This window comes from Stenella coeruleoalba (genome assembly GCF_951394435.1).
Source record: "Stenella coeruleoalba genome assembly, chromosome: 3".
Classification (NCBI taxonomy): Eukaryota; Metazoa; Chordata; class Mammalia; order Artiodactyla; family Delphinidae; genus Stenella; species Stenella coeruleoalba.
In genome coordinates this window covers 126,201,723-126,222,456 of record NC_137148.1, presented here as the reverse complement: position 1 = coordinate 126,222,456, position 20,734 = coordinate 126,201,723, and the positions used below count along the sequence as shown (strand labels likewise).

The 20,734-nt window shown below is 47.4% G+C and overlaps 1 protein-coding gene across 2 annotated transcripts in view; it reads right to left on the bottom strand.

Moving 5' to 3' along the window:
• The window catches only part of NDST1 (N-deacetylase and N-sulfotransferase 1), a 67,656-nt gene that overhangs the window by 7,399 nt on the left and 39,523 nt on the right, over positions 1-20,734 (bottom strand). For both annotated transcript variants that reach the window (XM_079916988.1, XM_079916987.1), the window contains exons 4-12: positions 18,704-18,791; positions 11,368-11,522; positions 10,532-10,717; positions 8,779-8,907; positions 7,327-7,509; positions 6,304-6,400; positions 4,955-5,078; positions 2,868-3,042; positions 8-178 (exon numbers count right to left, since the gene is read on the bottom strand). In XM_079916988.1, coding sequence (XP_079773114.1) covers positions 8-178; positions 2,868-3,042; positions 4,955-5,078; positions 6,304-6,400; positions 7,327-7,509; positions 8,779-8,907; positions 10,532-10,717; positions 11,368-11,522; positions 18,704-18,791 — 1,308 coding nt within the window. The remainder of the gene's footprint in view (positions 1-7; positions 179-2,867; positions 3,043-4,954; positions 5,079-6,303; positions 6,401-7,326; positions 7,510-8,778; positions 8,908-10,531; positions 10,718-11,367; positions 11,523-18,703; positions 18,792-20,734) is intronic.

Here is a 20,734-nt window from a genome sequence, read left to right as displayed (position 1 = left end):
CAGCTACCTGGTTGGCGTGAAAGGCGCTGAGCCAGCGCTCCATGTGGGTGGCATACCAGCCGGGGACCAGGCAGCGGTTCTGGAGGGCGCGCAGTTTCAAGGATGCATCGGGCGCAGCTGTGATCACCTCGTGGAAGGTGTACTTCAGGGCTACTGGGTCATCATGGGCTCGCTGGTGCTGCAGACGAGGGGAGAGAGAGGGTCAGCATGTCACGTGGAGGGACCAAGGGAAGAGGCTTTTGTGGGACAGAAACCAGGAGGCAGCCAGAAGACCCTGAGCTGGAACCAGGAGCCCTGGGTTCAAGTTCTGGTTCTACCTGTCATTACCCTGTGACTTCAGGGAAGTCATAGCCCCTGGGAGCCCTAGTTTCCCCATCTTTGAGAGATGGGAGTTGGACTAGATCAGAGCTTCCAAATGCTGGTTGCTTCACACCACCTCTGTGATTTCTGCCATATCCATAAACCACCTGTACGTGACAAGTCAACGTAAGTTTCTTTGCATTGAATCATCTTTCTTATTCATGTAAATGTATTTCAAAATAAAACTCAATACTGTCTCCATAAATAGAAAATTAGAATCAGTTGTCATATATAAAGGTAATCATTCATAAATACAATAAAAATAAAGCAATGTTCTCAAACACCAGGCAGATACAAATGTCTGCTACAGGTCCTGATACAGTCATGAGGGTGGGGCCCCTGTGATGGGATTGGTGCCCTTGTAAGAAGAGGCACCAAAGTTTGCTTGCTTGCTCTGCCATGTGAGGACACAGAAGGTGGCTGTCTAAAAGCCAGAAAGAGAGCTCTCACCAGGAACCAAATCGACTGTCACCTTGATCTTGGATTTAGACTTCTAGGCTCCAGGACCGTGAGAAAAAAATTCTGTTGTTTAATCCACCCAACCTATAATATTTTGCTATGGCAACCCAAGCAGTCTAAGACAGAAGGATTGGGAAAGAATTGGAAAGGGGAAAACACCAGGTTTGAACCACCTAAAATAATGCCACGGGCAGTCGGCATCTGCATAATTCCCAAGTCCAGAGATCAGGAACCTGTCCACCAGGGGTAACCCTCAAGAGCCCCTACACCTCCACTGAGGATCACAGAGCTCGGGTGGGGGAGGTGCAATAATGGTGCATAACAGCTCCCCCTCCTGACCTCCCCTCTGAGGCAGGCCACTGTCCTACCTCTCCCTCCAGCACCTTCCTGGATCCTCCTGGTAGGAATTAGTCCCCCTTCTCCTTATCCCACCTCGACCATGGACAGAAGAAAGAACAGGGTCTTAGACCTCGAGGAGCTGGGTTCAAAATGGCAGCACATGAACTTGAGCTAGTCACCTGGCTTGCTGAACCTTGGTCTTCTCATCTATGCGAGGGGACATGCACAAAGCCCTCTGCCCTCTAGAAAACTGCCGTGACGTTCCAATGAGGTGAAGAGGTAGAGCAGGAGCGTTAGAACAGAATGGGGACGGACTTCAGCCAGGGCCACTTTCCCTCTACAGCCTTCTCCTTCCTCTTTCCTTCCCCCATAAGAGCAGACAGCCAATCTCTGCTCATTGCCAGGAGGTGGGGAACACTCGGCAGAGCAGAAAAGAGAAGTGGCCTTTATTCCCCCAAAGACAAAGCCCAGAGGGAAGGAGAATACTGAGGTATAGACAGAAAGTCCTAGAGAAGCAAGTGGAGGAGAGAGATTGCCCACCAGACGAGGAGGGTCCCCAGGCTTGGGGAGTGAGAAGAGAGAGAGAGGTCTGTGGGAACAGGGAGCAAAGAGGGTCTGCACCTGCCTCCTACCAGCCTGTGGCCACAATGAGGCCCCAGAGAGGAGGCTCAGAGGGTGGCCAGACCTAGAGGGGCCTTCCTTGATCGGCTCTAGACGAGGAAGCCCCACACCCTGGCACTGTGGCATAATCCTAGGAAGACTGGCAGGCAGGGGAGGAAAACCCCCAAACGGCCAGAGCCTAAGCTTTCCTGTAAGCCCAGTGGAATGATGTTCAGAAAAAATTAAGTCAGGTCATTGAAATTAAAGAAAATTCTAGTTCTTACATAGTCAAGTAGGAACTAGGAGTCACACTCTCTAGCACAAACCGCATTCCACGTAACTTCCTTACCTGATCGAGCATTTGCATTCTCCACTAAGAATGGCAGGTCCTGTGTCTTGTCCTTCTCTGATGTCCCACCCCCCTTCCACCCCGTGCCCAGCAAGGAGGCCACAGTTAGTATGAGCCCAGATCACTGTTCACCGAATCTAGGCTTCATCAAGATGGAATCAGCCTCCACCTCTTGTTGGTGTCAGAGTCAGAGGCAGGTCCCCAGACGAAGCTGGGAGGGTGAGCAGGTAACTCGGCTGGTATTCAACATGGATTTCTGCCTGGCTTCTCCTCCGGGCTAGAAGTGCAGTGGAGGCGGGACCATTCTTACCCACCACGGCATTCCAGGAGCCTACTGAGGGCTGGCACAAAGGAGGCGCAAAATAAATATTTGCTGAGGGACTTCCCTGGTGGCCCAGGGGTTAAGAATCCGCCTGCCAATGCAGGGGACACGGGTTCGAGCCCTGGTCCAGGAAGATCCCACATGCCGCAGAGCAACTAAGCCCGTGAGACACAACTACTGAGCCTGTGCTCTAGAGCCCGTGAGCCACAACTACTGAAGCCCAAGCGCCTAGAGCCCGTGCTCCGCAACGAGAGAAGCCACTGCAATGAGAAGCCCATGCACCACAATGAAGACCCAACACAGCCAAAAATAAATAAATAAAATTTAAATAAATAAAATTTAAATAAATAAATTTTAAATAAATATTTGCTGGTATTTATTGGTGGCTGAGCGGTAGACAGAGCCCGTACCCCCACCCAGGGCCCCACCCTGGCTCACCTGGTACCAGGAGTAGGCTCGGTCTGCTGGGTTGATGAGGATGGTCAAGACCTTGGCCTTGGGTAACAGGGCAGCCGCCCGCCGGGGAGCCACTTCCGAATCAAAGTAGTTGGCGCTTTTCTCAAAGTAGAAGTCAGAGGTGGTGTTGGAGGGGATAGGGAAGAACTCCATGTACCTAGAGGAAGCCCAGAGAGCAGGGCTCGCAGGCAAGACCCAGGATGAAGGGGCCTGAGGGATGCAGCTGGGAGGGCCGCGGTGGCTGGGGGTGGAACTTGAGAAAGCAAGCAGGCACATGGCTCTCAGTCAAACAAGGACTCACTTCTGGCAGGGGTCCTAGACGGAGTGGTCACTTGGCAGTCTCCCTTTTATGAATTCATTCCTTTTTCGGGGAGACTCTGGGGTCAGGAGGATGTGAAGACTTGTGGGTGTGGTATGGGTGGCAGGGTATGGGAAGAGGGCTGCATCTTTCCATCCTAAATGGGATGGTCCCAGAGTGAAACTGGCAGGGCCCTAACTCTCACTGCCGCTAGGGGGCAAGCGGGGATGCCTCTGAGCTGGGGACGCCAGCACTGAGGGGAGGGACGCCCTCTGCTGCCTCCAGACTGACCTCTGATGGTGCTTTCTAAGCTGCTACTGTGGACCAGGAGACAAGGCGGGGACGGGGTTCACCTCCTGCCACCCATACCCCCTCCTCGGCCTCATACGGGTGAACCTGATGAACCTCCCACATTACACCCAGAGTGACTGTCCACACCAGTCCTTTGAGATCACCTGTAGGTTGAGGGGCCCTCAGAAAACTAAGTGAACACTCCAGACCCTCCCAGGAGCACCTACTGAGGCAAAATAGAGGTACAACTTCAGGGGTTTGAGGGAACCAAACCCCACAAAGCCTACCCCAGTTAAGGACGTAGGATCCCTACTCTATCCTGTGAGATAGGGTTTCTCTTAGGTGGTCCCAGGGACCCCTTTATCAGAAATCAGAATCACCTGGGGGCTTGTGAGATTTCTGCACCCCTACAAACAAAATCAAAATCTTGAGAATGGAGCCGAGAAACTGCTAGCTCTCTCACATTTCTGAATTTTCTCTACAAAATAGCATTTTTACGTCCACGATCCATCGTTTGTTATATCTAAATGGAGAAAGCTCTGAGAAAGAAGCTTTTTTCCTAAGTTTGTAGCAAAGACATTTGGCAGCAAAACCGGACTTATGAATCTTACTTGGCATAAATATTGACATACTTTGCTACAGATATATTAATGTATTTGCTAATGGGCACTGCCCCAGACCTTGGTGAAGGTGCTGTTAAATATACTGTGTCTCTCTAAATCCGGAAAGAGATGACTTTCAATAATGCATCTGGCTACAATGGGTTTTAGATAAGAGATTGTGGCAATACTGGAGTGAGAAATAGACAGGTAGATTGACAGACAGATGATTGGTTAATTGAAAGACAGCTAGAAAGAGACGGATGGAAATACACACAGAAAAATACCACAACACAAACAGAAGAATGCCCATGATCTCTCTACTCAGGTAAACCACTGACATAAAAATAATAAACAAGAGTAATACATGTGTTACAACCGCTGGTGACAGGTTCTGGTGAGAATCTGCAATTTCAACCACCTCCCCAGGAGACTCCCTGAAGGCTAGAAAGCCACCTCGGAAGGGCTCACAAGAACACCTCCTGCTCCACAGTCAGCCATCCACAGTGGGAAGGGCCAGCCTTCGGGTCAGAACCCTTGGATTTCAGCCCCAGCTCTCGGGACCTCGGGCATGTTCCTCTTCTCCTCTGGGACTCAGGGTGTTTCTGTGCAGGCGAGGGAGGGGCTGGACTTTGATTTCTAGTATTCTCAGAGCCCAGGCAATAATGTAAAGGGGCAAAGGGCTTCCTCATCAACTATCCCATCTGTGACCAGGCTCCAGCATCATGACTCAAGGGTCACTGTGTTTTGTCCCTGTTTACAGGAACTAGCTGTGTGTAAGCGAGCGCCAGCTGCTTCCTGCTGTGGCCACAGCAGACCTCCTCCTGGGCAAACTCCATGGTGACCATCCCATCCCACTGTTGACAGAAAGGCCCACTCACCAGTCGATGCCTTTGTGATAGTTGTGGCCATTAAAAAACTGGATCTCCTCAAAGGTCTCAGAGCTGGGGTAGTTGCTGCTGAGGTCGGGGTGCATGCCCAGGAACAGGTAGAGGGCCGTGGTGCCTGCGGGGAGGGAAGGTAGGTGAGACCTGGGCCCAGCACGCCAACACAAAGATGGAGTCTGAAATTCTGGGTTCTGGTCCTGGCTCTCCATTACTCACTGGGAGATACTGGAAAAGTCCCTTCCCTTCTCTGGGTTTAGTTTCCTCATCTCTACCATGAAGGAATCATACTAAACTCAGGATGGACAAATACATGGCTTGAACGTGGGCGCGCCAACGCCTGCATCCACTGCAGACATCACTAAACCATCACAGCATTCTTCATCACTAAACAAAGACTTGGCCTCAGAATCCTCTCACCGCTGTACTCCAGCAGTCATGTCCACTGGATTACTGTCTCCTCATAATCCAGGAATTAGACGGTTTCTGCTGGTCCCTCTGGCTCTGGGCCTCTGTGCTCTCTGGCACTTGGGAGGAACTCAAGGACAAGGGAGTTCCAGACTCTCCAGTGTGCTCATATGAAATTCTTGAAGGGCTAAGAAATCTGGCTCAGATGCCTCCTCTTTGGGTGCCCTTCCTTCACTCATACTCCCTCCCCTAATTGACAGTACAGGACCGACCCCCTCCTTCAGAGAGTTCATTCCTTTCCTACATGTGAGTCTCCAGTTAATATGCTATAATGAGAGGTTCCAGAAGAGATGGAGACTACAGAGTTTGGTGATCAAGAGTATAAGTTTTGGGGTCACAGAGACCAGGGTTCCAGACCTGGATCTGCCATTTCCTAACTAAATGTGTTAGGGAAATCACTTAACTTCTCTGAGCCTTGAGTGTTTTGTCTGTAACATGGGAGTACCCGTCCATGCCATATAGTGCACATGGTAAATACTTAGCAACCATCTCTTCTCTGCTCCCTCCTGTACCTCTGGCAGACGTGACTAATTGATCACAGTCTTCTTTGCTCTGAACCAGTTTTGCCTGGCACTGCTCCAACATGCAGAGTAGCCGATCTGGGCTTCTCTGATTTTACTCTGAGACTCCCAGCAGGACACAGGGAGAGCTCCCTGAGGCTGTGGTTCAGGACAGATAGGAGAATCCAATGCCCATCCTCTATCCTCTTCCCACCTCCACACTGATGGGCAATTCATGTTCACCCCAGCTTCACTCTCACTTCCTGGGAAAGAGGGGGCAGATTACTGGGGAGTGGGACTAGGGCATGGTGGCCCCCAGAATCCTGCGGCTGAGAGAGCAGGCACAGGGGGAGGCTGGTCAAGAATGGAGAGACCTGCCTGTTTTCTGGGGGCCAATGATGAGGAGCTTTGGGAAGCGGTCACACGTCTTCTCCTTGGACCAGATGTCTTTATGGCGTTTGTCTTCACAGGGATCCTAAAACAACAGGGGAAGAGATGTCAGGGGTGCCCAAGAATGGACACTGGACTCCCACTGCACATGGATATGTGGCTCTTACAGCCCTGAATGACAAGTGTAACTGCATGTGCCCTTGTCACATCCCCATCTCGGGACACTGAACGGCTGGCAGGCAGCGACCATTTCTAGTCAGTCCCACGCTCCCAGACATAACCTAGTAAAATGCACAGCACAACACTTGGCTCACGAGCTCCTATTGTTGAATTTAAAAGTTCAGCAAGAGGTCAGCAAACTTTCTCTATAAAGTTTAGTAAATCTTTTGAAATGTTTAGTAAATACTGTATTTTAGGCTTGGGTACTATCCGGTCTGTTGCAACTACTCAGCTCTGCTGTTGTAGCTTGAAAGCAGCCACAGATGGTACGTACAAGAATGAGTGTGGCCATGTTCCAATAAAACTTTATTTACAAAAACAGACTGCAGGCCAGACTGGCTCACAAGCCATGGTTTGTGGACCCCTGAGACCATCAATTCCAGCTTCTGCTTCCAGTTTTTTACAGCGCCCTGGGGCAACTTCCCCAAGAACTGTCCCCCAAGCCCTCTGATCAGTCCCCTTTCCCATGCTCAGAGCCTGCTGGAGTGAGAAGGTACATGCCAGGCAGGGCAGCTGCTTTCCACACTTGTGTACACTGTGTTCACCTACAGTTCTGTGGTGCTGTTTTTCAGAGGTGAGTATGCATGCACACAGGTCTGCATGGAAGGTCTAGTGTGCACAAGAACAAGCAAGCATGCCCACGCTGGTGAGCAAGTGTGCCCCTGAGTTTACACTTGAGAGAGCATGAGGGCCTGAGGACTGAGTCCCTGAGACCATACCTGGGGTGCATGCCCGTGGGTGGTAGACCTTCCATCCCTGCAATGAGGCACCTAGGCCACCCATCCCACCCACCTGCCAGAGCGGGTCCTTCTCCTCGGAGAAGATCTGGAAGTACTTCTGGGCCAGCTGCACCGGGGGCAGTGTCTGCAGCCGGAGGTTGGTCCAAGAGTGCAGGAAACGCACCAGGTGCTTGAAGGTGTACAGGCCCAGGCGGTCGTTCCCGTAGTTGGACAGGTGCGTCATGAAGATGCTAATCTGCTCCGGGGAGGGAAGATGCGAGGCGGGGCCAGTCAGCCTCTGAGCCCCTTTCACTACCTTCACCCCCACTTCTGACCCTCTGGTCTTGCTTGAGCTTGTAGGGCCGCGCTCAATGACCAGTCCAAGGTTCACCGGGGCCGTCAATAAACTCACCGTGTGAGCTTGGGCTAGGTACAGCCAGGTGAATCTGGTCTGACACCTGAAGGGGGAAGCTGACCTCCTGTGCAGTCATATGGGTGCTCTTTTCTACTTTTTTGGCAGGAGGGTGAGGGGGTGCATGGAAGATAAGGGGTACACGGTTACCCCATAAAGCTGATAACACCACCACTTGATATCTCTCTAATATTATTAAAGCATGGATGATTATTTCCATTTCACAGATAAGGAAAGAGAGACCCAGAAAGTTCAGCTGAACTTTCAGCTGAACTATATATATAGTGCATTTTAAACTATCCATCTATGTAGATATGTAGTTTGATATATAGCTTAACAGATTCAGTTTACTATGTATATTTATACAATATTTATATATTTATACACAAACACAAAGATTGGAAAAAGAACAGACAAAAATGCCAACACTAATGGACTTCCCTGGTGGTGCAGACTAATAAGTACCTGCTGGATAAAAAAAATCAATTCATTAAATTCAAAAATTAAAAAAAAACAAAATAACAAGTTAAAAAAAAAAGGGGGGGGCTTCCCTGGTGGCGCAGTGGTTGAGAGTCCGCCTGCCGATGCAGGGGACACGGGTTCAATCCCTGGTCCGGGAAGATCCCACATGCCGCGGAGCAACTAAGCCCGTGTGCCACAACTACCGAGCCTGCGCTCTAGAGCCCGTGAGCCACAACTACTGAGCCTGCATGCTGCAACTACTGAAGCCCGTGTGCCTAGAGCCCATGCTCCGCAACGAAGAGTAGCCCCCGCTCACTGCAATCAGAGAAAACCCGTGCGCAACAACAAAGACCCAATGCAGCCAAAAATAAATCAACAAATAAATAAATGTATTTAAAAAAAAGTGCCAACACTATTGTATGGAAGTGCAAGATTATAAAAGGGACCAAAAGACTGCTCAGATTCTCCACCAAGGTCATGCAGAGGAGCGGGGACACAGCCAGGGCTAGAGTGCAGGTTTCCCAACTCCTGGCTGCACACTTGCTCCTGCCCCTCCCCCCAGGCCTGGGAAGGCCTGCCTCGGCTGCAGCCGACTGTCCGACTGTCCGGCAGCCCCTCCTCACCGCCAGCCAAGGGCTGTGGCGCACTCACAGGGTTGAGGAGCACTGTGAGGAAGAGCTCGCCCCCGTTGATGATCTTGTCCAGCTCGCTGGAGCCGCCTGGGTACTCGTTGTAGAAGATCGTGTGTGTGAAGAGGCCGCAGGTCTGCCGCGGGAGGACCTGAGGATGGGGCGGGAGAGAGGAGCTATGGCTTCTCCAGGCACGGATGGTGACGAGCAGGGTCACCAGAAAGGGGACCTCAGAAAGGCAGCCTCTTGTGTGACCACACACACCCCAACCCCTGGGGGTCTTCTCCACCAAAGACCTGCAGCCTGTGACACTCCCCACGTAAGCCCAGGGGCCCTTGCCATTTTACATATGTAAACACTTTTCATATTTCTCTGTACAAAATGAGCAGACTCCAAACTAACAGGGACAGTCAAGTGAGAATGTTTCTGGAAACTTGGACTGTGTGCCCAGCGAGGGTCCCTGCCCCTCTCTAGAGCAGCTCTCCCAGGCACACTCGGTGACTTCTCTCCTGGCTTTACAACCTGCCTCGTAGCACTCTCGGTTGTACATTGGTTTAGCTGTTTAGTATGCGATCCAGGAGGGCAGAGAACTCACCCGTCTCGTCACCGCCTCATCCCCAGAGTCAGTAGGAACGCCTGGGAGGTCAGAGGATAGATGGATGCAGGCATGAATCTGGCCTTCCCATGACTGCCCATCTGGACTGATGAGAACCGTCTAGCCACTCCAGTGGCTGAGGCCAAAAACCTGGAGTCATCCTTGCCTTACCTCTCTCTCCCATACTCTATATCCAAGTCATCAGCAATTCCTGTTGGCTGTAACTTCTAAGTATGTCCAGAATGTGATCACGACCCAGCATTGCACCCTGGTCCAAGCCACTATGCCTCAACGGGAAGACTGCAGCGGCCTCCTAACTGGTCTCCCTGCTCCCCACTTGGCCCCCTACAGGCTTTGCAACTCATAGCAGCCAGAATGATGGAAATCCTCTTAAAATATGAGTTAGATCATAAGAGCACTCCATTCAAAACCCTCCCATCACAGACTAAAAGCTAAAGTCCATCCAGTGGCCTTATGTTGCCCTGCATGATCTGGTCCATCAATCACCCCTCTGACCTCATCTTCTACCACCTCCTCCCAACTTGCTCCCTTCCAGCCATACTTGTCTCTTAGTTGGTCCTCAAAACCACGCAGCACAAGCCTGCCTCAGGGCCTTTGCACTTGTTTTCTCTGCCACGCATGCTCTTCCTCATGTAGCAGCATGGCTCATTCCCAGGAAGGCTCTCCCTAACCATCCTGTTTAAGCTTCTCCTCTCCTCAGTACTCCCTGTCTCCATTCCCTGCTTGATTTTTCTCCACAGCATTTATGCCATCTGACCATTGCATACTTTACACAGTTATGAATGCACTGTCTCCTGCCACTAGAATGTCAGGTCTACAAAGGTGAGGACTTTTGATTTTGTGCACTTCAGTATTCCCAGTGTGTAGAAAAGCGACAAACACACATTTTACATAAGCCAACAAACGGATGAGACAGAGGCCTTTCCCAGGGCCTCACTAGAGGCCCATTAAAGAATGCTCATCTCCTGATCCCATCACAAAAGCATAGGAGTAGCTCACGAAAGAGGCAGACTGGTAGTCCTCCTTCCCTGGGATAGAGGGCCTCAGGTGACAGAGGGGACAGTACAAAGTGGCCTGAAACCCCTAACCAGCTCCCCAGACTCATGCTTCCCAGGATAGCATGTGCATACCCGCCTCCCAGGCTCTGGGCCACACTCACCATGATGCCGTTGTGGATGAAGCCGCGGCGGTAGCGGGCTGGCTTCAGGTGGGGGTACTCCTCTGTGCTGGTCACGCGGATGTTCCACACCTGCTTCCAGGCCTCGTACAGCTGCACGTGCACAGGGTACACGCCCGAGTGGTGGGGCGCCACTGCGTACCCCATGTCTGTGGGAATGCCGTGCTCCTGGGGAGAGGAGGGCCAGGGCAGGGTGAGCAGAGGATTTCTTCCCCTCTGGGCTTTATCTCCCCTTTGCAGAGAAAAATCAGAGGCTAGAACGGCAGAGCAGCGGGTCTGAGCCCTTGAGGTGCAGATGGGGAAGCTGAGGCTCAGGGCCCAGAGTCTCGGGAAGAGGCACCAGCCGAGCCGGGACTCCAGTTCGGCCCAGCATTCACTTCCTCCAGCACCAGGAGTGAGGAACGAGGACGGGTGCTGTTCCTGCCTCTCTTGGCCTCTGACTGGCTGGTGGCTCAGGCTGAGCCAGCAAGCAGGCTTCAACCCCTCCTTGCTGGGCATCTCCTCCAGCCTTCTGGGGTACCCACTCTAGCCTGAAGATGAGAGCTTGGGCTCAGGAAGCAAACAGGCCTGGGTTTAAGTCCTGCACGGACCTCTTATTAGCTGGTATGGCCTCCCAGAGCTCCAGTTTCTTGTTTAAAATGAGGCTACTGAGATACCAGCCTCTTGGGATCCCTGTGAGGCTTCAACGAGACAGCAGCTATAAAGATGTTAATAAACAGCTGTCAGACGAACTGCAGAAGCAGCACAAGGCCAGTAGTTCTGACCCCCAGCCCCGCCCCGAGCCCTCCCGGCTCTGCCCTGTAGGGAATCTTACTCACGACAGCGAACTTCTTGTTCAGGGCCATCTGCTCAGCCAGTACGGACTGGTTGTGGAAAAGGTGGGGCTGCATGTGGCTCCACATGTGGGGGAACCACCAAAACTCCTTCACGTACGACAGCAGCAGGTCGTCCCCCGCGTCCTCAGCATCAGTACCTACAGCCCGAGCACAGGCAGCTCAGCCCGGCCCACCTGCCATGAGGCCCGGTGATGGGTGTGCACGGCCACAGCCCACCTGAGAGCTGCTTAGAGCGGTTCCGTGAGCTACAGTGTGGGGCAGATAGAGCCCCAGTCCAGGGCCCTGGATTTGAGTATGGCCTTGACTCAGTGGGTGACTTTGGCTAAGTACTCCCCATCTCTGGCCCTTGGGGCCTGTCTATGCAATATGCAGTTCAGAGGCAATGATTCTAATGGTTTCTTCTAGCTCTGACTTGCCTGCTGTGATCCTATTCCTATTTTTCTACTGGGTCATTTGTCTTTTACTTATTGACTTGTAGATGCTCTTTGTATATGTACAAGATGTTTAACCCTGTCTTGTGTATATCACTACAACTACATTTGATATGCTAAGGGTTAAGAATATAAAAATACACACAGACAACCAAGTGTTGCTCTTATTTGGCTTTGGAGCTATGCTGCAGACTTTCCTCCCAGAACTGCAGACTAATAGGGTTTGCCTAGAACTCAAGAGAGGCTGTCCTCACTGTGGCCCACGCAAAAGGCAGCTCGAGGGAATGCTCACTACAGATGACTACTCAGAGGCTGTTCCCTTCTGCCCAGTCCCAAGGGGCAGCTTGTGAGGACCTTGGGAAAGCCCCTAAGAGGAGGGCAAGTATGAACCAGGCAACCCTGAGCCTTCAACCTCAACGCTTAAGGCTCAAAAATAAAAAATAAACTCATTCCAGATGAAGGAACAAGATAAAAACCCACAAGAACAATTAAATGAAATGGAGACAGGCAACCTACCTGAAGAAGAATTTAGAGTAATGATAGTAAAGATGATCCAAGATCTCGGAAAAAGAATAGAAGCACAGATTGTGAAGATACACAAGATGTTTAACAAAGAGCTAGAGATTTAAAGAACAAGCAGAGATGAAGAATACAATAACTGGAATGAAAAATACACTAGAAGGAATCAACAGCAGAATAACTGAAGCAGAAGAATGAATCAGTGAGCTGGGAGACAGAATGGTGGAAATCACTGCCACAGAAAAGAATAAAGAAAAAAGAATGAAAAGAAATGAGGACAGTCTCAGAGACTTCTGGAACAACATTAAATGCACCAACATTTGCATTATAGGGGTCCCAGAAGGAGAAGAGAGAGAGAAAGGGCCTGAGGAAATATATGAAGATATTATAGCAGAAAACTTCCCTAACAGGAGAAGGAAACAGTCACTCAAGTCCAGGAAATGCAGAGTCCAATACAAGATAAACCCAAGGAGGAACATGCCGAGACACATATTAATCAAACTGACAAAAATTAAAGACAAAGAAAAATTATTAAAAGCAACAAATAACATACAAGGGAATCCCCAAAAGGTCATCAGCTGATTTTTCAGCAGAAACTCTGCAGGCCAGAAGGGAGTGGCACGATATATTTAAAGTCATAAAAGGGAAAAACCTACAACCAAGAATACCCAGCAAGGCTCTCGTTCAGATTTGATGGAGAAATCAAAGCTTTACAGACAAGTAAAAGCAAAGTGAATTCAGCACCACCAAACCAGCCTTAGAACAAATCCTAAAGGAACTTCTCTAGGCAGAAAAGAAAAGGCCACAACTAGAATCAAGAGAATTACAAATAGGAAAGCTCACCAGTAAAGGCAACATAATGTAAAGGTAGGAAATCATCCACACACAAATATATCAAAACCAGCAATCATGAGAAGAGGAGAGTACAAATGCAGGATATTGGAAATGCACTGGAAATTAAGAGACCAGCAACTTAAAACAATCTTGTACATATATAGTCTGCTATATCAAAACCTCATGGGAACTGCAAACCAAAAGTCTACAACAGACACACACACAAAAAAAGAAAAAGCAATCCAAACACAACACTAAAGATAGACATCAAATCACAAGAGAAGAGGACAAAAGAGGAAGGCAAGAAAAAAGACCTCCCAAAACAAGTCCAAAACAATTAACAAAATGGCAATAGGAACATACATTTCAATAATTACCTTAAATTAAATGGATTAAATGCTTCAACCAAAAGACATGGGCTCGCTGAATGGATACAAAAACAAGACCCATATATATGTTGTCTACAAGAGACCCACTTCAGACACAGGGACACAGACAGACTGAAAGTGAGGGGACAGAAAAAGATATTCCATGCAAATGAAAATCAAAAGAAAGCTGGAGTAGCAATACTCATATCAAACAAAATAGACTTTAAAATAAAGACTCTTACAAGAGACAAGGAAGGACACTACATAATGATCAAGGGATCAATCCAAGAAGAAGATACAACAATTGTAAATATATATGCACCCAACATAGGAGCACCTCAATACATAAGGCAAATGCTAACAGCCATAAAAGGGGAAATGAACAGTAACACAATAATAGTAGGGGACTTTACAACCCACACCAATGGACAGATGATCCAGACAGAAAATCTACAAGGAAACACAAGCCTTAGACCAGATGAACTTAACTGATATTTATAGGACATTCCATCTGAAAGCAGCAGAATACACTTTCTTCTCAAGTGCACATGGAACATTCTCCAGGATAGATCACATGTTGGGCCACAAATCAAGCCTTGGTAAATTTAAGAAAATTGAAATCACATCAAGCATCTTTTCTGACCACAACACTATGAGAGTAGAAATTCATAACAGGAAAAAAAACTTTAAAAAACACAAACACATGGAGGCTAAACAATATGTTACTAAACAACCAACGGACCTCTGAAGAAGTCAAAGAGGAAATCAAAAAATACCTAGAGACAAGTGACAATGAAAATACAACAGTCCAAAACCTATGGGATGCAGCAAAAGCTGTTCTAAGAGGGACGTTTTCAGCAATACAATCTTACCTCGGGAAACAAGAAAAATCTCTGAATAAAGGTTATTCAGAGATTAATAGGCTAATAAACAACCTAACCTTACACCTAGAGCAACTAGAGAAAGAAGAACAAAGAAAACCCAAAATTAGTAGAAGAAAAGAAACCATAAAGATCAGAGCAGAAATAAATGAAATAGAGACAAAGAAAACAATAGAAAAGATCAATGAAACTAAAAGCTGGTTCTTTAAAAAGATAAACAAAATTGATAAACCTTTTGACATACTCATCAGGAAAAAAAGGGAGAATTCAAATCAATAAAATTAGAAATGAAAAAGGAGAAGTTACAGTGGACACGACAGAAATACAAAGGATCATAGACAATGCTACAGGTAACTATGGGCCAATAAAATGGACAACCTAGAAGAAATGGAAAAATTCTTAAAAAGCTACAACTTTCCAAGACTGAACCAGGAAGAAATGGAAAATATGAACATACCAATCACAAGTACTGAAATTGAAACAGTGATTAAAAAACTCCCAACCAAAGTCCATGACCAGATGGCTTCACAGGTGAATTCTATCAAACATTTAGAGAAGAGTTAACACCTATCCTTCTGAAACTCTTCCAAAAAATTACACAGGAAGGAATACTCCCAAGCTCATTCTATGAGGTCACCATCACCCTGATACCAACACCTGGCAAAGATACCACAAAAAAAGAAAATTAAAGGCCAATATCACTGATGAACATAGATGCAAAAATACTCAACAGAATACTAGCAAATCGAATCTGGCAACAGATTAAAAGGATCACACACCATGATCAAGGGGATTTATCCCAAGGATGCAAGGATTCTTCAGTATCTGCAAATCAATCAATGTGATACACCACATTAATAAACTGAAGAATAAAAATCATACGATCATCTCAATAGATGCAGAAAAAGCTTTTGACAAAATTCAACACCTATTTATGATAAAAACTCTCAAGAAAGTAGGCATAGAGGGAACTTACCCCAACATAATAAAGGCCATATATGACAAACCCACAGCTAACATCATTCTCAATGGTGGAAAGCTGAAAGCATTCCCTGTAAGATCAGGAACAAGGCAAGGATGTCCACCATCACCACTTTTATTCAACATGCTTTTGAAGTCCTAGCTATGGCAATCAGAGAAGAAAAAGAAATAAAAGGAATCCAAATTGGAAAAGAAGAAGTAAACCTGTCACTGTTTGAAGATGACATTATACTATACATAGAATATCCTAAAGATGATACAAGAAAACTACTAGAGCTCATCAATGAATTTGGTAAAGTTGCAGGATACAAAATGAATACAGAGAAATCTCTTACATTACTACACACTAACAACAAAAGATGAGAAAGAGAAATTAATGGGACTTCCCTGGCAGTGCAGTGGTTAAGACTCCATGCTTCCAATGCAGGGGGCACAGGTTCGATCACTGGTCGGGGAACTAAGATCCCACATGCCGCATGGCGCAGCCAAAAAGAAAGAGATATTAAGGAAACAATCCCATTTACCATTGCATCAAAAAGAATAAAATACCTAGGAATAAAAGTACCTAACGAGGCAAAAGACCTGTACTCTGAAAACTATAAGATGCTGATGAAAGAAACTGAAAATGACACAAACAGATGGAAAGATATACCATGTTCTTGGATTGGAAGAATCAATATTGTCAAAAGGACTATACTACCCAAAGCAATCTACAGATTCAATGCAATCCCTATCAAACTACCAATGGCATTTTTCACAGAACTACAACAAAAATATTTTAAAATTTGTATGGAAAAACAGAAGACCCTAAATAGCCAAAGCAATCCTCAGAAAGAAAAACGGAGCTGGAGGCATCAAGCTCCCTGACTTCAGGCTATACTACAAAGCTACAGTAATCAAAACAGTATGCTACTGGTGCAAAAACAGAAATATAGATCAATGGAACAGGACAGAAAGCCCAGAAGTAAACTCATGCACCTATGGTCAATTAATCTATAACAAAAGAGACAAGAATATACAATGGAGAAAAGACAGTCTCTTCAATAAGTGGTGCTGGGAAAACTGGACAGCTACATGTTAAAGAATGAAATTAGAACATTCCTTAACACCATACACAAAAATAAACTCAAAATGGATCAAATAATGTAAGGCCAGACACTATAGAACTCTTAGAGGAAAACAAAGGCAGAACACTCTTTGACATAAATCACAGCAATATCTTTTCTGATCCACCTCCTAGAGTAATGAAAATAAAAACAAAAATAAACAAATGTGACCTAATTAAACTTAAAAGCTCTGCACAGCAAAAGAAACCATAAACAAAATGAAAAGAAAACCCACAGAATGGGAGAAAATATTTGCAAAGGAAGTGATTGACAAGGGTTAATCTCCAAAATATACAAAACAGCTCAGGCAGCTCTATGTCAAAAAAACAAACCACTCAATCAAAAAATGGACAGAGGGCTTCCCTGGTGGCACAGTGGTTAAGAGTCTGCCTGCCGATGCAGGGGACGCGGGTTCATGTCCCGGTCCGGGAAGATACCACATGCCGCGGAGCGGCTGGGCCCGTAAGCCATGGCCGCTGAGCCTGCGCGTCCAGAGCCTGTGCTCCGCTACGGGAGAGGCCACAACAGTGAGAGGCCCGTGTACCGGAAAAAAAAAAAAAAAAAGGGCAGAAGATTTAAATAGACATTTTTCCAAAGAAGATATACAGAAAGCCAAAAAGCACTTGAAAAGATGCTCAACATCACTAATTAGTGGAGAAATGCAAATCAAAACTACAATGAGGTATCACCTCACACTGGTCAATATGGCTATCATCAAAAAGTCTACAAACAGGGACTTCCCTGGGGGTCCAGTGGTTAAGACTCTGTGCTTCCAATGCAGGGGATGTGGATTCAATCTCTGATCAGGGAACTAAGGTCCCATATGCCACGCAGTGCAACCAAAAAAAAGTCTACAAATAATAAATGCTGGAGAGGGTGCAGAGAAAAGGGAACCCTCCTGTACTGTTGGTGGGAATGTAAATTAGTACAACCACTATGGAAATCAGTATGTAGGTTCCTTAAAAAACTAAAAATAGAACTACCATATGATCCAGCAATCCCAGTCCTGGGCATATATCCAGAGAAAACCATAATTTGAAAAGATACACGCACCCCAATGTTCGCTGCAGCACTATTTACAACAGCCAAGACATGGAAGCCACCTAAATGTCCATCAACAGACAAATGGATTAAAAAGATGTGGTACATATATACAATGGAATATTACACAGCCATAAAAAAGAATGAAATAATGCCATTTGCAGCAACATGGATGGACCTAGAGATTATCATACTAACTAAGCCATACAGAGAAAGGCAAATATATCACTCATATGTGGAAGCTAATTTTTTAAAAAATGATACAAATGAACTTATTTACAAAACAGAAACAGACTTACAGATATCAAAAATGGTTACCTAACTTATGGTTACCTAAGGGGAAACATGGTGGGGAAGGATAAATCAGGAGCTTGGGATTAACATACACTACCATGTATAAAACAGATAACCAACAAGGACCTACTGAATAGCACAAGGAACTATACTCAATAGTCTGTGATGAGGGAATTCCCTGGTGGTGCAGTGTTTGGGACTCCACACTTTCACTGCTGAGGGCCTGGGTTCAATCCCTGGTCAGGGAACTAAGATCCCACAAGCCAGGTAGCACAGCCAAAAAACAAAAAAAATTCTGTGATAACCTATGTGAGGAAAGAATCTAAAAAAGAATAAATATATGTATAACTGAATGACTCTGCTGTACACCTGAAACTAACACAACACTGTAAATTAACTATACTCCAATAAAACTAAAAAAAAAAGAAAAACTCGTGACAGTGCTCATCTCTGGGGTGGGTACAGTTATAGGGCATTTTCATTTTCTCTGCTACATATTTCTGTAAAATTCTTAAAATTCAACCAATTCCTTTCTAAGGCTTAAGTAGTACAAAGAATATTAAAAGGTGGTGGTGAGAGGGAGACAAGAGGGAGAAGATGCCCACCCCCCTGAACAGCAGAGCCTGAGGCCCAGGGACAGATGAGTGGGGGCCGTCGTGTGTTACCGCTGTCTCCAAATGCCCTCTGCCTGGGGCTGCGACTGCTCTGTGGGCTGTCTGGCTCTGGGAGAGGCCACAGAGGTCAAATGTGGCCCTAAGTGGGCCCATCCGCCCACCTGCTGACCCCACGGCATAGCACTCCGAGGGTCTGGATGTTGAGGGCCCCTGGAAGTTGCTAGTGGGGGCAGAGCCAGGCCCACTTACCTGTGTGGAAGAATTTCCCTGAGTAGCCCAGGTTGAAAGTGAAGTTTGGGATGTGTGTCCGTAGTTCGTTCTGCGTATCAAATAGGGCCTAGGATAGGCAGAGTGGGGAGAAAGGGGTGAGGGGAAGCCAGAAGTTCCCCGCTCCTCCCAGAAGGGTTCAGCTCCTGCAGGACCAACTATAAAGTTGGCAGGGCCCATGGAAAAATGAAAATAGGGGCCCTTGCTCAAAGATTGTTGAAAATGTCAAGAAGGAAATAGCAGAGCATTATCTTGAATATGGGCCCCTTCCAAGCATGGGGCCCTGTGTGACTATACAGGTGCCATACCCACGAAGCCAGCCCTGCGCTGCCACCTCCACCAGGCCTCTGGCAAGACAAGACATAGACTCTAGCCTGGTTCTGCCATGCCCTTGAGAAAGCTATGCAAATCCTCCAGGCCCCAGTTTCCCCAGGTGTGAAATAGGGATAATAATAGCTCCCTTATGGGGCTCTTGGGAGGATTAAATGAGATACTGCATGTAAAACAGCCTGGCATTTTGGTAAGTGATGAAAAACAGTGCCATTATCATGTCTGTGGTCACTGCCACTGTGAGCCTCATGTCTTCATCTGTCAAATGTGGGGGATTTCACCTCGTTGGTGACTGCAAGGCTGATGTCAAAGGACCACAACTTTTCCAGAGACGTACTGTGTGCCCAGCAATGCAGTGTTTCCATGCACAGCTCACCCACTGCTTTGCAAGTCAATGAAGGGATGCTGACACTTGTGAAACAAACATACAGTTGTCCTCTGGAGTCAGGACTCAAAAAAATCCCTACCAGGTATGATGCACAAGCCTGCTAGGAAACCTGTAAGAAGAGCCCGCTATCAGAACGCTTTGCAAACAAAAAGTCCTGGCCCTCCTTGGGGCCACCACCGGCACCTTACCAAGGCCATGCACTACCTGGTGGACGCCCATGCTCTAGCTGTGTGGCCTTGGGCCAGTTACTTCACCTCTCTGAGTCTTAGTGTCTGTAAAATGGGCTTTAAAACAATACCCACCTCACAGAGCTGCTGTGAGGATCAGATGATGCAATGCACAGAAAGGGCTGAGCACAGAGCCTGGCACTTGCCAAGCCTTGAATAAGCACTGCTGTTGGTATCATTTAAGTTGCACTGTACAGCCCGTACTGTACAAGTTAATGAGGCAACATTCATGTCTCTGCAAGGAAAGCTCAGTTGTAGCCAGTCCTTGGGATTAAAGAAAAAAAAAAAAACCTGCCCTTTCTGACTCAAAAGGATGTTTAAAGCAAATGGGACCTGGCTGGCATAGAGCTCTACAGTCTGCACTGAGCTGAGTACACTGAAGAGGGCATCTCTTTTGGTATTCTTCTACAGAAAAGGCTCCAAACTGCTAGCATTCCTCTCATTCCAATAATGGGGAAAATAAGAACCAAGAAGGGCAAGCCCAGGGTTCACAGGAGACACAGTGAGCCTGGCAGCCTGATTTCCTCATGGGGTCGACCCTGGACCAGTCTCAAGGACTCATCCTGGACAGGAAGCAAAGACCTAGGTTACAGCAGGAGAGAGCAAGGTTGGGCCACCTGAAGAACGTCCTAAGGAGAAAACAGAGTAATCTACTTTGCTAGAGGTGGGTCGGGGCATTGCATGACGCCTCAGAGCTGGAAGGCTCAACAGGAGTCGTCTCAAAACTTTCTTTCAGTAGGGGAGCCCCTGAGGAAGCGAAATCTCAGGAGCAAACCCAATGGGTAAAGCAGATCAAAGCAACACTGCTCTGTCCCAGAGGTAGATCCGGAAGGGCTCAGAGCCTGGCATCTGCACATGCCCCCTCACCCCAGCCAGCCAGGTCCTTCCCATCCACCCCATCTTGTCATTTCACCGCTGAAGCTCAGACAGTGGAAGGGACTTGCCCAAGTCACCCAGTCAGTTAGGGGCAGATTGGGACTGGAACCCAGGTCTCGACTCCCCAGACAGTGGCTGCTCCTCAGCAGCATCTACTCTGCTCTCCCCTGGAGGTGTACAGAGGAGCAGAGA